Genomic DNA, 13,731 nt, shown 5'->3' with positions numbered 1-13,731 from the left:
TGACGTAACATTTTCTTCCTCGGTGTTTCGTCTGTTTCTGGCCGTTCTCTTCCACGTTTCATATCTCGCAGCATCCTGCGCAGATCTCAACACAGTCGAGTATTGCAGTGCGACAGTCTAGCCTAGCGCCTTCTGTATTTGCAAGCGCCGCTAAATATACAGGATGTTCTCATGAAACCTTTACAACTTCAGATGTAAATAACAAATTATTGAGATACGATATCTGGATGCGGTTTTAAGCATATTAATCAGAAACTGTCATAGTTTTTATGGGAATTTTGTTGGATTGGTGCAGGTGTGAATTTTGGTGAAATATGAAATAAGTCAGTTTAATGAAACCTTGCGCAAAGAGCAATAGATTATAATTCAGTCATTATGATGATCCACGGACGGGAGCTTTGAATTTAGAGCAAAGAAAGTGAAACTAACCTAAGGGAAGATATGAGTAGTTATGGTTTATGAAAAATTTGAAAAAAAAAAAAAAATGCGTATAATTGGATTACCACAGATTTGATCCTAATAATCGAACTGTCTGAAATTTTTTGTTCGAAACAAGACAACGTTTGACTACTGAATTAACCTGGAATGATTGTTATCTACTGTACCGTTAATTATAAACTAATGTTAAATTCCTCAATTTTGTGTACACTTTTCTCAATAGTTATAAAAGATATAAATGTAGAAAAATTGAGTATATAGGGTATACATAACATACCTTTATGTACATAACATACCTTTACATAACATACCTTTATGTATACAACCGGCTAAATAAATTTAAAATTCCACTCAGCGATTGGCAAAAAAAAAAAAAGAAGAAGAAAAAAGAAATCATTAATAACATTAAGTTTAAAAATAAAGTGAAAATGTTTGTATGATATTTGATAAATTTTATTATTATTTTAAGTGTTACTAGCATTATATGATACTAATATTTATTGTATTTACCTGATGCATGCAACCTATAAGATAAAACATTATAATAAATATAAATAGATCATTTTCTTAATTAATAACAGTGTATATCTCCAATAAATGATTTCTTAGCATCGCCACAGATACACTTGATTGTACTTGTCTCTATATCTTGTCACTAGAGAGTTCTTGAAATTTATATTTTCCACTCCATTCATAAAATATTTTGATATGATACCTCTTGCACAAAAGGGGAGATCTATAATTGAAACTCGATTAATATATTTCAGTATTATTTGTATTTATCCTGGTAATAATGAACAGTTTGACTCATAGACATTTTCTTTTTCAGCATTAACTTCCCATGATTGTACGAGAAGATTCGAAGAGAACGGCAGTTACGTAGACCTTCGGCTCCCCCCTACTATCAATAATGCACAACACAATGTCAATACGGCGGTTGCTGTCGTCTGCGATATATCGAACTTTTCTGTTGATTTTCGAGTTCGTCATTTTTTTCCTGGTTATTATATGCTTATTTAAGTTGTGTTAACGCTCGCTAAGTGGTTTTATATTTTATTTTATCCATCTTAGTATTTATTTTATTATTGTAAATATTTTTGTTTTATTATTATTATTATTATTAATATTATTATGATTATGATGATGATTATTATTATTATTATTATTATTATTATTATTATTATTAATGAATTAATTTGTATTACTATCTTTGTATTATTTTCGTCACGGTTATTCTATTATTATTATTATTATTATTATTATTATTATTATTATTATTATTATTATTATTATTGTTACTATTATTTCTATCATCAACATAATTATTGATCTCTGTAAAATTTATGTAGACTACTGGACTGTACCCGAGCACGAGCATATGCTCATTTCGGGTATGTATTCATATGTCTTCATTTCAAATGTAAATTGTGAATAAATTTGAATTTGAATTTGAATTTTGATTTGTTGTATTAAGGATTACTACAAATTATTATTATTTTTTTATTTGTGCTGAAGATGGAAATAATCTTAATTCTTTTAGCCATCACATTGATATTGCATATTAGTTTCAGCCTTCTAGGTAAGTACAAAACTCTCTGAGAAAAGTGCACAACGTCACAAAAAATTAAGACAAAAGTTGTCATAATACAGCAGCGTGTGCAACACTTATTTGTAAACACAAGACAAGACAAAACACTAAAGCTGTACTTCAGTGGTACCAATACAATATCATTAAAAATACCTTCAAATTGGAGGTGCTTTCATAACAAAATGTAGCATTAGTAGTCTTAGGCCCAATTGTATAAAACTCCCTGACTAAAGATCAACTTTGATCGAAGATCGAAAAGTGAATCGGGTTCAGACACTTCTTCTATTGTATAAAACTTTTCTGCGATCAAATTACCTTGGTTAAAATCCAATCTAAGTTCACGTGAAAAGGATTTGGCAACTTCGCATAAACAGGTGAAATATGTGATGCGCGGACCATGTTGTACAAGCTTGTTCAGTGTTGCCAATCTAGCGACTTTAACTCTTTTTCAACAACAATTTCTTTTAATTTTTATATTGCTTAAATAGGGATTTAGCCACCTTTTTAGCACCCCATAGTGAAAAAATTTAATCTTTCTTTTTTGATAATGAGAAAACTAGCGACTTTACAACAAATTTTTGGCGACTTTCCGTACACTCTGTTGGAGACACTGGTTTGTTTTGTGCAATGTAAATAATAGAGACAATAAGAAGAAAGTTTACTGTTCTCCAAATTGTTATCATGTTATGGTGTTTGATACTAATAAACATAATAAAGTTTTATAAAACGACAATTTTTATTTTAGTAATACAGTTAATTGAAAATTTATGAATGTACCTATCATATCCATTAATAATCTGTCACTCGTATATTTCAAACAGAAAAGAAATAACTGAACTTGGATCATCTAACTTAATCGGAGAAATTTCTTCAGTCAAAGTTGACTTTAGTTTAAGGCAAATTAATCTCAGATTAGACTTTATACAACACAAAATTCCAAGTTCAGCTACAACAAGGATCAATTTAACCTCTGATCTAAGATTAAAATCGGCCCTTAGAGATACGGAGTTCTAAACATGAGGGTGCTGAAGCAGTAAGGGGTGTAACCAGTGCAAGTAGAAATGGCTGAAAATGACAGATAAATAGTGCTAAAAACTGAGAATTAGAAGAAATAAAATCACATCATTTTGCACATACGAAACTACCGAAAAACGATAAAAATCAAATTTCATTTTTTTGCCAAAATTCGGTGTACATGCTCCCCTGATAGTACAGTACTCGTATCTTGACACATGACATTTTAAAGTACAACCAGTATTAGACATTATTGCTGATTAATGCATATTTATTTTGTTTGGATTTCAAGCTACAAGAAGACTTGACACAATAGAACAAGAACATATGCGGTTTATGAACCTGTCATAAGATAATGTGTGAAATAACTACTAAGGAAAAGTTGTAAAATAAACATAAAGACAAATGAATACTGAGTAAACTGGTCAAGAAGTGTTCTCAAACAAGTTTTAGACACTTTATATATCTGTAAAGACGGGATGAGTATCAGCTTCCGTTGATATCCGTCCTAAAATATATTACTCAAAAAAAAAAAAAAAAAAGAAGAAGAAGAAGAGGTGTGGGAATCAGGAGAGAGAAAAAAATGCTACCAAAGATAAACACCTATCATTAGAGAAAGGCAGAATGTGACGGACGTTACATTCTCTTTTTTAGGCCTATATTACACTATCAAATTTCTGTGTCACAGAAGTTCGATAATATATATATATATATATATATATATATATATGATAAAATCTTTTACAGTGTAATATGGCATCTTCGATCACATCAAAAAATGACTTTCATACTCCATCGGCAAGTCTATTGTGCTATCAAAAAGGAGTGCGTTATGTGGCAGTAAAAATGTTTAATAGCCTCCCTATCGATATAAAAAATGAAACTCAAAATATAAAATTATTTAGGGCCAAATTAAAGAAGTACCTAATTTCTCACGCCTTCTATTCTGTAGGTGAATTCATGACATTCAATAACACTTCATGAAATTGATACTAAAACTTTGTGTTGTACTAGTAGACTATATTGTAAATCTCGTCTGTATATATTTCATCTAGACTGTGACTATAAATTAAGACTTTATAATAGTATTAAGTTTTTTGACTTGTTCCATATTCTAGCTGTAAGCATGTATGAATACCATAGAATGTTAATAAATACAATACAATACAATAAAATACATCTAGCTGTGACATAATTCTGTGATAACAGTTATGGTAATCATCATAACTTTGATAAAACCTATGACTAAGAAAAAAGAAAATGGCGGACATTAAGTGCACATGGTCTGTGAAAACCACAAAACGTTTAATATCACATTATGAGTCACATGAAATGTTTCATCATCCATTCTTAAATACTTAGTATATGATTTCATATCTTCACACTAAAGATCTGTTAGTAGAGTTTGATGGATTTCTTTTGTATCTTTTCTCCCTAATAGAATCTCTAACCCAATACGTTTTTTCTTTAATTTCTTTTTTTGTATTACTGCAATAAATATTACTGCATTTACAGTTGCAACAATGCATAGAACTGTTGTGGATCCATTATTAGAACTGCGATGAAAGATATGATAAAAGCTTTGACATAGTGTATAATATACTCAAAATATAACATTTGATCATATATAATTGATCAAGAATTTTATCATATTCTGTGACACAGAAATTTGATAGTGTAATATAATTAGGTCATAGTTATCCCATTCCACTCTGAAATGTAGGGTAAAGGTTAGTAATATTGTGATACGAGTAATATTGTGATAGTTCTTTTTGAGAATTTATTGGAACTAGTGACTTGTGCAGCAAATGCTAAGAACTAAGTTCATTAGACGTTCAAATAAACATTTTTCAGATTTATTTTCAGTGAAGAATACCAGACATTCTGAAAGTTATTTGCTTCCATAACAATGAAAGATACTCTCTCTCGAGCCAATACTGAAGAGAACCACGCATATAAATATCTACACCACACACCGCCATTAAATATATGAAAAAGACCCAACCTCACTTGATTAATAACTATAAAAATATTTGATTTTTAATAATATTATTGTCTTACGTAAGTTTTATAGCTTTCAGTAACATATACTATATATACTACATAGCCGCCACTCAGTAAAATATAGAAATCAAAATCTAATTTAAGTTATTCTCTACATCTGCTTATATAACCCTAAAACGTTTCACTTTCATATCATCAATATAGCATTAATATGTATAATTAATGAAAAATAGTTATGTCATGACATTAACTACAATAATACTGTATTTTATTTCTAATGGTAATAATGTCATCGAACCACCTCAAGTTTTGTAGTTTTTAATATCCAATACACAGCTGTACCCAGAAAATTACACACCACAGAATCGAAGCTGTAATTTATTTTTAGTAAGTTAAGTTTTTAATAACCAATTGAATTTGAGCTCTAAATATGTCAGCATTCTCACAGATCATGGCCTTCGTGTAATATTGTTTACTGTAGTATGTATTTTGTTTTATTCTGAAATGCAATTAGCTAGTTCTCAAAACTGACGACAGATGGATTTTATAAAATAGGAAAATTATGTTGAAAAATTGACATTTCACTGAAAACTACTATTTTTCTGAAAAACTTTGAGTTCCAAGCTTCAAAATGAGGAGTCATTTATTAAAATCCGTTCAGCCGTTTTCCCGTAATTTCCATTACCAGTTCAAATTATATATATAGATTTTACTGAGCGAGAAAAGGACAAGTTTTGTGCAGAAACTTGTCCACGAACATTCCCTTAATACGTTGACGAAAAAAACCGATCTTCCTCTCGCTCAGTAAAATTGTAATAAATTCTCAAAAAGAACTATCCCAACATTACTCATATCACAATTTTACCAACCTTTACCCTATTCAACGTAAGTTACATCTGACGACTGGGCAGGACGAAGGCTTCCCCACTTCCTCGAAGCATAAAGCACGAAGCAAGCAGTAAACTCTTTACGACCGCGGCTAGATAAGCTGGCTGCACATTCACAACTGCAGGCAACAAGCACTGCAGGCCCGGACCAGCGAGCTGTGTTCATCATTACTACGAAAAATAATGAAACCCTTGGCTTTTATTTCTTTGACCACGGTTTTAACAACAATGTGAGCATGGATTTCTATTTATTCTGTCCACAATCTTAACAACAATGGATTCCTTGGCTTCTATTTATTCTGTCAGCAATCTTAACAACAATGGATTCCTTGGCTTCTATTTATTCTGTCAGCAATCTTAACAACAATGGATTCCTTGGCTTCTATTTATTCTGTCAGCAATCTTAACAACAATGGATTCCTTGGCTTCTATTTATTCTGTCAGCAATCTTAACAACAATGGATTTCTTGGCTTCTATTTATTCTGTCAGCAATCTTAACAACAATGGATTCCTTGGCTTCTATTTATTCTGTCAGCAATCTTAACAACAATGTATTCCTTGGCTTCTATTTATTCTGTCAGCAATCTTAACAACAATGGATTCCTTGGCTTCTATTTATTCTGTCAGCAATCTTAACAACAATGGATTCCTTGACTTCTATTTATTCTGTCAGCAATCTTAACAACAATGGATTCCTTGGCTTCTATTTATTCTGTCAGCAATCTTAACAACAATGGATTCCTTGGCTTCTATTTATTCTGTCAGCAATCTTAACAACAATGGATTTCTTGGCTTCTATTTGATCTGTCCACAATTTTAATAACAATGCGTTCTTCAGTTTCCATTTATTTTGTCCACAATCTTAACATCAATAGTTCCCTTGGCTTCTATTTATTGTGTCCACAATCTTAACAACAATGGATTCCTTGACTTCTATTTATTCTGTCAGCAATCTTAACAACAATGGATTCCTTGGCTTCTATTTATTCTGTCAGCAATCTTAACAACAATGGATTCCTTGGCTTCTATTTATTCTGTCAGCAATCTTAACAACAATGGATTTCTTGGCTTCTATTTGATCTGTCCACAATTTTAATAACAATGCGTTCTTCAGTTTCCATTTATTTTGTCCACAATCTTAACATCAATAGTTCCCTTGGCTTCTATTTATTGTGTCCACAATCTTAACAACAATGGATTCCTTGACTTCTATTTATTCTGTCAGCAATCTTAACAACAATGGATTCCTTGGCTTCTATTTATTCTGTCAGCAATCTTAACAACAATGGATTCCTTGGCTTCTATTTATTCTGTCAGCAATCTTAACAACAATGGATTTCTTGGCTTCTATTTGATCTGTCCACAATTTTAATAACAATGCGTTCTTCAGTTTCCATTTATTTTGTCCACAATCTTAACATCAGTAGTTCCCTTGGCTTCTATTTATTGTGTCCACAATCTTAACAACAATGGATTCCTTGACTTCTATTTATTCTGTCCGCAATCTTGACAACAATGCGTTCTTTAGTTTCCATTTATTCTGTCCGAAATCTTAACAACAATGAATTTCTTGGCTTCTATTTATTCTGTCCACAATTTTAACAACAACGCGTTCTTCAGTTTTCATTTATTCTCTACACAATCTTAACAGAAATTGGTCCATTGACATCTATTTATTCTGTCCGCAATCTTAACAACAATGAATTCCTTGGCTTCTATTCAATCTGTTCACAATTTTAACAACAATGCGTCCTTCATTTTCCATTTCTTGTGTCCACATTCTTAATATCAATGGGTCCCTTGGCTTCTATTTATTCCGTCCGCTATCTTAACAACAATGGATCTCTTGGCTTCTATTTGTAAAATCAACAATTTAACAGCAATATGTCCCTTGGCTTCTATTTGTCCTGTTCACAATGATAACAATGAGTTTCTTGTCTTCTATTTAACCTGTCTATAATCTATTATCAACAAGGTGTCCCTTGTCTTCTATTTGTACTCTCCATAGTTTTAACAACAATGTATCCATTACCATCGAACTGTCCTTCCACAGTTTAGGCAACAGTATGACTCTCCTCTTTTGCCTGTCCTGGGTCACAGTTTTAACAACCATATTTGTACTTTATAAGTTTCAAGTTTTCAGCTTGTTCAGTAATTCCTATTTGAACTAGGGAAGTGATCAATTTGACGTAGCAGAGAAGTATAGTACAGAACTCTCGTTTCATGACGTTTTCAATTCGCTGTATTGGCGTGCAAGCATGCAGGACAGAACAATCTTCAGCTGAACTATTGCGCAGTCGCTCTGGCAGCATGCCCGGGAGCCAGACTTTGTTTCCTTGATTTGTATTCAATGCCCGAAAAGTTATTACAAACCTTCTTTCTCCTCGTAAGGGTGTATGCTTGTGTTTACTTCTACATAACTGTGGAAAAGGCGAATTATACTGCAGCTATTCCGACAAATATCACTGACGGGTATTGAATAAGCTCAGAATTAGTGATGCTGTAGTCTGAAACACAACTGCGAGAATATTCGTTTTCATATAGGCCTACAATACATAGATATAAACATACAATGACAAGTTCACTAAGAACCAACAAATTATTACTATGATAATGAAAGTTAGTGTGCTTGGTTCTCTGATTTAAAGGACTGCATCCGTCCGTATCTTCGGAAGTTTTCGACAGAGGAATGCCCTCACAGTTATTTTGTTCAGTAAAAGAGTTTTCTCAGAGCTGTCCTATATCCCTACAAATTTAAACATTCTAGCACAATCCATCTAACTCTAATTTTTTCCTCATTCCATCAAACAATATGACTTGACTTGGTTTTTCGAGGACTGGACCCAGGATCCTTGACCTTAGGCTTGCTTTTATCCCTTGTGTGTCATACACAGATAGAGTTCAGGGAACATACATGACCAAATATAGGTCTATACATATACTTTAATTAAAATTTCAACGTTTTCTTATGATTAGCATTTTGTCAGCCTCTTTACACTCTAACGGGAAAGTATGTTCCCTGGACCTCTATTGCGGAAATATGATGGCCTGGCCGATGCTTATTACATAATTACTCACGCCGGAAATGATCGCTAGTTTTGGCAGTACGCATGAGCTTAACTTAGCTTACATCAAACAGAGAAAAGGACACTAATTCAGGTTAGGTTAATTTAGGTTTGGTTAGGTTAGTTTAGGTTAGTGTAGGTAATTTTAAGTTGGATAAGGTTAGTTTAATTTAAGTTAGCTTATTTAGGTTTTCTTAGGTTAGGTCAGATTAGTTTAGTTCATTTAGGTCAATTTAGTTGGGTCTACTGGAGAATACGATATGGAACTCTACGTTTTTTGGTGGATTGAAAGTTTTCGAAAGGACGAAAATCAGTGACAGGTTAGGTTAGGTTTGTTGAGACTGTTGGTATGCTACACATGTATAATTATTATATTAGGCCTACGTCATCGTTGCTATCTTTGATTCATCAGTAGGGTGAGATATGGCTGTATCGTTTTTTCAGTTATCTCGTTTAGTTTAGGTTAGGTTACTTAGATGTGTTTAGGTAATATTAGGTTAGATTAGTTTAGGTTACTTATGTTTAGTTAGGTTAAATTAGGTTAGATTAGTTTGGGTTAGGTTACTTAGGTGTGGATAGGTTATACTAGGGTAGATTAGTTTAGGTTAGGTTACTTATGTTTAGTTAGGTTAAATTAGGTTAGATTAGTTTGGGTTAGGTTACTTAGGTGTGGATAGGTTATACTAGGGTAGATTAGTTTAGGTTAGGTTACTTATGTTTAGTTAGGTTAAATTAGGTTAGATTAATTTAGGTTAGGTTACTTATGTTTGATTAGGTTAAATTAGGTTAGATTAGAATAGGTTAGGTTATTTAGATGTGGTTAGGTTAAATTACGTTATATTAGTTTAGGTTAGGTTAGGTTACTTATGTTTGGTTAGGTTAAATTAGGCTAGATTTGTTTAGGTTAGGCTATTTAGGTGTGGCTAGGTTAAATTAGGTTAGATTAGTTTAGGTGATGTTACTTATGTTTGGTTAAGTTAAATTAGGCTAGATTAGTTTAGGTTAGGTTATTTAGGTGTGGCTTGTTTAAATTAGGTTAGATTAGTTTAGGTTAGGTTATTTATGTTTGGTTAGGTTAAATTAGGATATGTTAGTTTAGGTTAGGTTATTTAGGTGTGGCTAGGTTAAATTAGGCTAGATTAGTTTAGGTTAGGTTACTTGTGTTTGATTAGGTTAAATTAGGCTAGATTAGTTTAGGTTAGGTTATTTAGGTGTGGCTTGTTTAAATTAGGTTAGGTTAGGTTAGGTTAGGTTAGGTTAGATTAGTTTAATTTATGTTACTTATGTTTGATTAGGTTAAATTAGGCTAGATTAGTTTAGGACAGGTTATTTAGGTTTGGTTACGTTAAATTAGGCTAGATTAGTTTAGGTTAGGTTATTTAGATGTGGCTTGTTTAAATTAGGTTAGGTTAGGTTAGATTAGTTTAGGTTAGGTTACTTATGTTTGGTTAGGTTAAATTAGGCTAGATTAGTTTAGGACAGGTAATTTAGGTGTGGCTAAGTTAAATTAGGTTAGATTAGTTTAGGTTAGGTTACTTATGTTTGGTTAGGTTAAATTAGGCTAGATTAGTTTAGGACAGGTTATTTAGTTGTGGCTAGGTTAAATTGGGTTAGATTAGTTTAGGTAAGGTTAGTTATGTTTGGTTAGGTTAAATTAGGCTAGATTAATTTTGGACAGGTTATTTATGTGTGGCTAGGTTAAATTAGGTTAGATTAGTTTAGGTGATGTTACTTATGTTTGGTTAGGTTAAATTAGGCTAGATTAGTTTAGGTTAGGTTAGGTTATTTAGGTGTAGCTACGTTAAATTAGGTTAGATTAGTTTAGGTTAGGTTACTTATGTTTGGTTAGGTTAAATTAGGCTAGATTAGTTTAGGTTAGGTTACTTATGTTTGGTTAGGTTAAATTAGGCTAGATTAGTTTAGGTTAGGTTATTTAGGTGTGGCTAGGTTAAATTAGGTTGAATTAGCTTCGGTTATGTTACTTATGTTCGGTTAGGTTAAATTAGGTTAGATTAGTTTAGGTTAGGTTAGTTATGTTTGGTTGGGTTAAATTAGGCTAGATTAATTTTGGACAGGTTATTTAGGTGTGGCTAGGTTAAATTAGGTTAGATTAGTTTAGGTTAGGTTAGTTATGTTTGGTTGGGTTAAATTAGGCTAGATTAATTTTGGACAGGTTATTTAGGTGTGGCTAGGTTAAATTAGGTTATATGAGTTTTGGTTAGGTTAGGTTAGGTTACTTATGTGTGGCTAGGTTAAATTAGGTTGAATTAGCTTAGGTTATGTTATTTATGTTCGGTTAGGTTAAATTAGGCTAGATTAGTTTAGGTTAGGTTAGTTATGTTTGGTTAGGTTAAATTAGGCTAGATTAATTTTGGACAGGTTATTTAGGTGTGGCTAGGTTAAATTAGGTTATATTAGTTTTGGTTAGGTTAGGTTAGGTTACTTATGTTTGGCTAGGTTAAATTAGGTTGAATTAGCTTAGGTTATGTTATTTATGTTCGGTTAGGTTAAATTAGGCTAGATTAGTTTAGGTTAGGTTAGTTATGTTTGGTTAGGTTAAATTAGGCTAGATTAATTTTGGACAGGTTATTTAGGTGTGGCTAGGTTAAATTAGGTTATATTAGTTTTGGTTAGGTTAGGTTAGGTTACTTATGTTTGGCTAGGTTAAATTAGGTTAGGTTAGGTTATATTAAGTGTTTTAAATTAGTTATTTTACGACGCTCTACCATCTGCTCTGTTTATCCGTCGTCTGAGTGAAGGTGGTAATACCAAGGAAATAATGCAGGGACGAGCGTTGGAAGTTGCCCCGAATTTGCTGTGTATTGGTTGAGGGAAAAGTACGGAAATATATTGTAATGGATATAAATGGGAAAGAATTGAGCCGGTCGCTGGTACGTTCCTGGGTAGCTCAGTCGGTAGAGCGTTTACGCGCTCAGCCAAACGTCCCGAATTCGATACCTGGCGCGGGAACAATTTTCCCCTTGAAATTATTGAAATCAGTTTCACAGGGAGCTATACCTGAAAGCCAGATTTGCAATATAACAGAGGGATCGGTAACGTGAAATAGGGATAACAGACATTGTTTAGCATTGTTATGATATTTCAAATGGTGTTAGTAAGTATAATAGATTTCAAGATTACTCTAAGCAAGGAGTTTGGTTCGACCCCTTGGAGATGTCATTTGTTATTAAGCGCTATTGTTGAAACCTCAGCCAATGACAGGGGTATCGGTACGGTAACACACATATAGCTCAGTCGGCTAAGGTGCTTACCTGCCGATCTCGAGTTGCGCTCGTGCGCCAGTTCGATCCCCGCTTGGTCTCATTACCTGGTTGGGTTTCTTTCCGAGGGGAATGTCAGGTAATCTATGGCGAATTCTCGGCCTCATCTCGCCAAATACCATCTCGCTATCACCACTAAAATATAACCTAGTAGTTGATACAACATTGTTAAATAACAGAGTTAAAAAGAAACAAATGTTCGATTTGAATATTTACGTCACACATACGTGTGAATATCGAGTGACACTTTCAGTGAAGGTTTTGTCACTTTCATCTTCGCACTTTGCCCTCGAATTCAACTGGCAATGACAATCGACGTTTAGAAAATAAAATACGTGTAGTGTAATTCTCAATTCTTCACACACTCCCTTTAGCATAGATGTTGAGTTACGAAAATCTGTCAATAAAATCCCATAAACTATGAAATAAATGTAGACGTAGTCTTTTTTTTTTTTTTGTAATTCATTTTTTGCTATCCCTATGGCAACGTCTACATATCTCTTGCTTGTCACTATAGCAACTTTAGTATATAAGATAATTATGTGGTGCACCAACCTGGTATGGAAGAGTCTTTGGCGAATAATCCTGCAACCAGGTTCACAGCGAGGACTAGCGTCGAGAAAATAAGTAGTCGGATCAGCATCTTCGAACAAACAACACTCACTCACACCACGCAGGAAACGTAAACAGCACCTCGGCACCGTGAAGCACTTGCCATGGCGCACACAACACCTCCCGCGCGCCTGTCCGATGCTCAACTGAATCCCAGAGCTGCACTGATTGCCGATCTGCGCGCCTCCACGCGGACAGGTGGTTAACCATAAACAATACTCGCGAAAACTTTCCCACAGCCACAGCACGGAGTTCATTTCCGGTATAGTTCCAAGTAATATTGCAAAAAAATATATATTCACGGATTGTTCACGCGAATATACGTTTTCTGCATCCGTGACAACAAAGGCGGCACTAAAACTTGCAAGGCCTTTGGTCGATGTCTTAACACGAGAATCTTAAGCCAGAAAGTTCGCTGTCATCTGCCTTCAAGGACTGGGTCCTTTGATCTGTTATGTCCTCACTTTTAAGGACAATGAACTAACATTAGACATCCATAAATATGATAATGTGGCTTTTGGTTATGTAGTCATCATGCTACACGACGTCCACTTGAGACGACATAGCATAAACACAGTCAGTTAAGACAGAAATTCTCTCTTATACCGAATTTTGCACACCTCTACCCCCTCTTACTTATCTATCCGATTCCACAGTCTTTCTCGGTATCATAACTTAAATACTCGGTCACAATATAACACGCTAGAAATACCACTCCACACATCATCTCTTTATTCTTCATCTTTCACTGTTGCTACTTCTCGTCACTGGAATTCTCTGCCGCCTGAAGTCAAGGACTGCCGAACTTTAATTTCCTTTAAATGTAAATTAGAAAACTATC

General features: G+C 33.5%; 1 protein-coding gene across 1 annotated transcript in view; it reads right to left on the bottom strand.

The window, feature by feature from the left end:
• The window catches only part of LOC138702923 (uncharacterized), a 151,278-nt gene extending 138,253 nt beyond the window's left edge, over positions 1-13,025 (bottom strand). The window contains exon 1 of the mRNA XM_069830329.1: positions 12,834-13,025. Within this exon, the coding sequence (XP_069686430.1) occupies positions 12,834-12,921 (88 nt within the window). The 5' untranslated portion in view covers positions 12,922-13,025. The remainder of the gene's footprint in view (positions 1-12,833) is intronic.
• Between the last annotated feature and the right edge of the window lie 706 nt (positions 13,026-13,731).

The sequence above is a fragment of the Periplaneta americana genome, chromosome 7, assembly GCF_040183065.1.
Source record: "Periplaneta americana isolate PAMFEO1 chromosome 7, P.americana_PAMFEO1_priV1, whole genome shotgun sequence".
Classification (NCBI taxonomy): Eukaryota; Metazoa; Arthropoda; class Insecta; order Blattodea; family Blattidae; genus Periplaneta; species Periplaneta americana.
This window is presented reverse-complemented; position numbering and strand designations above follow the sequence as displayed.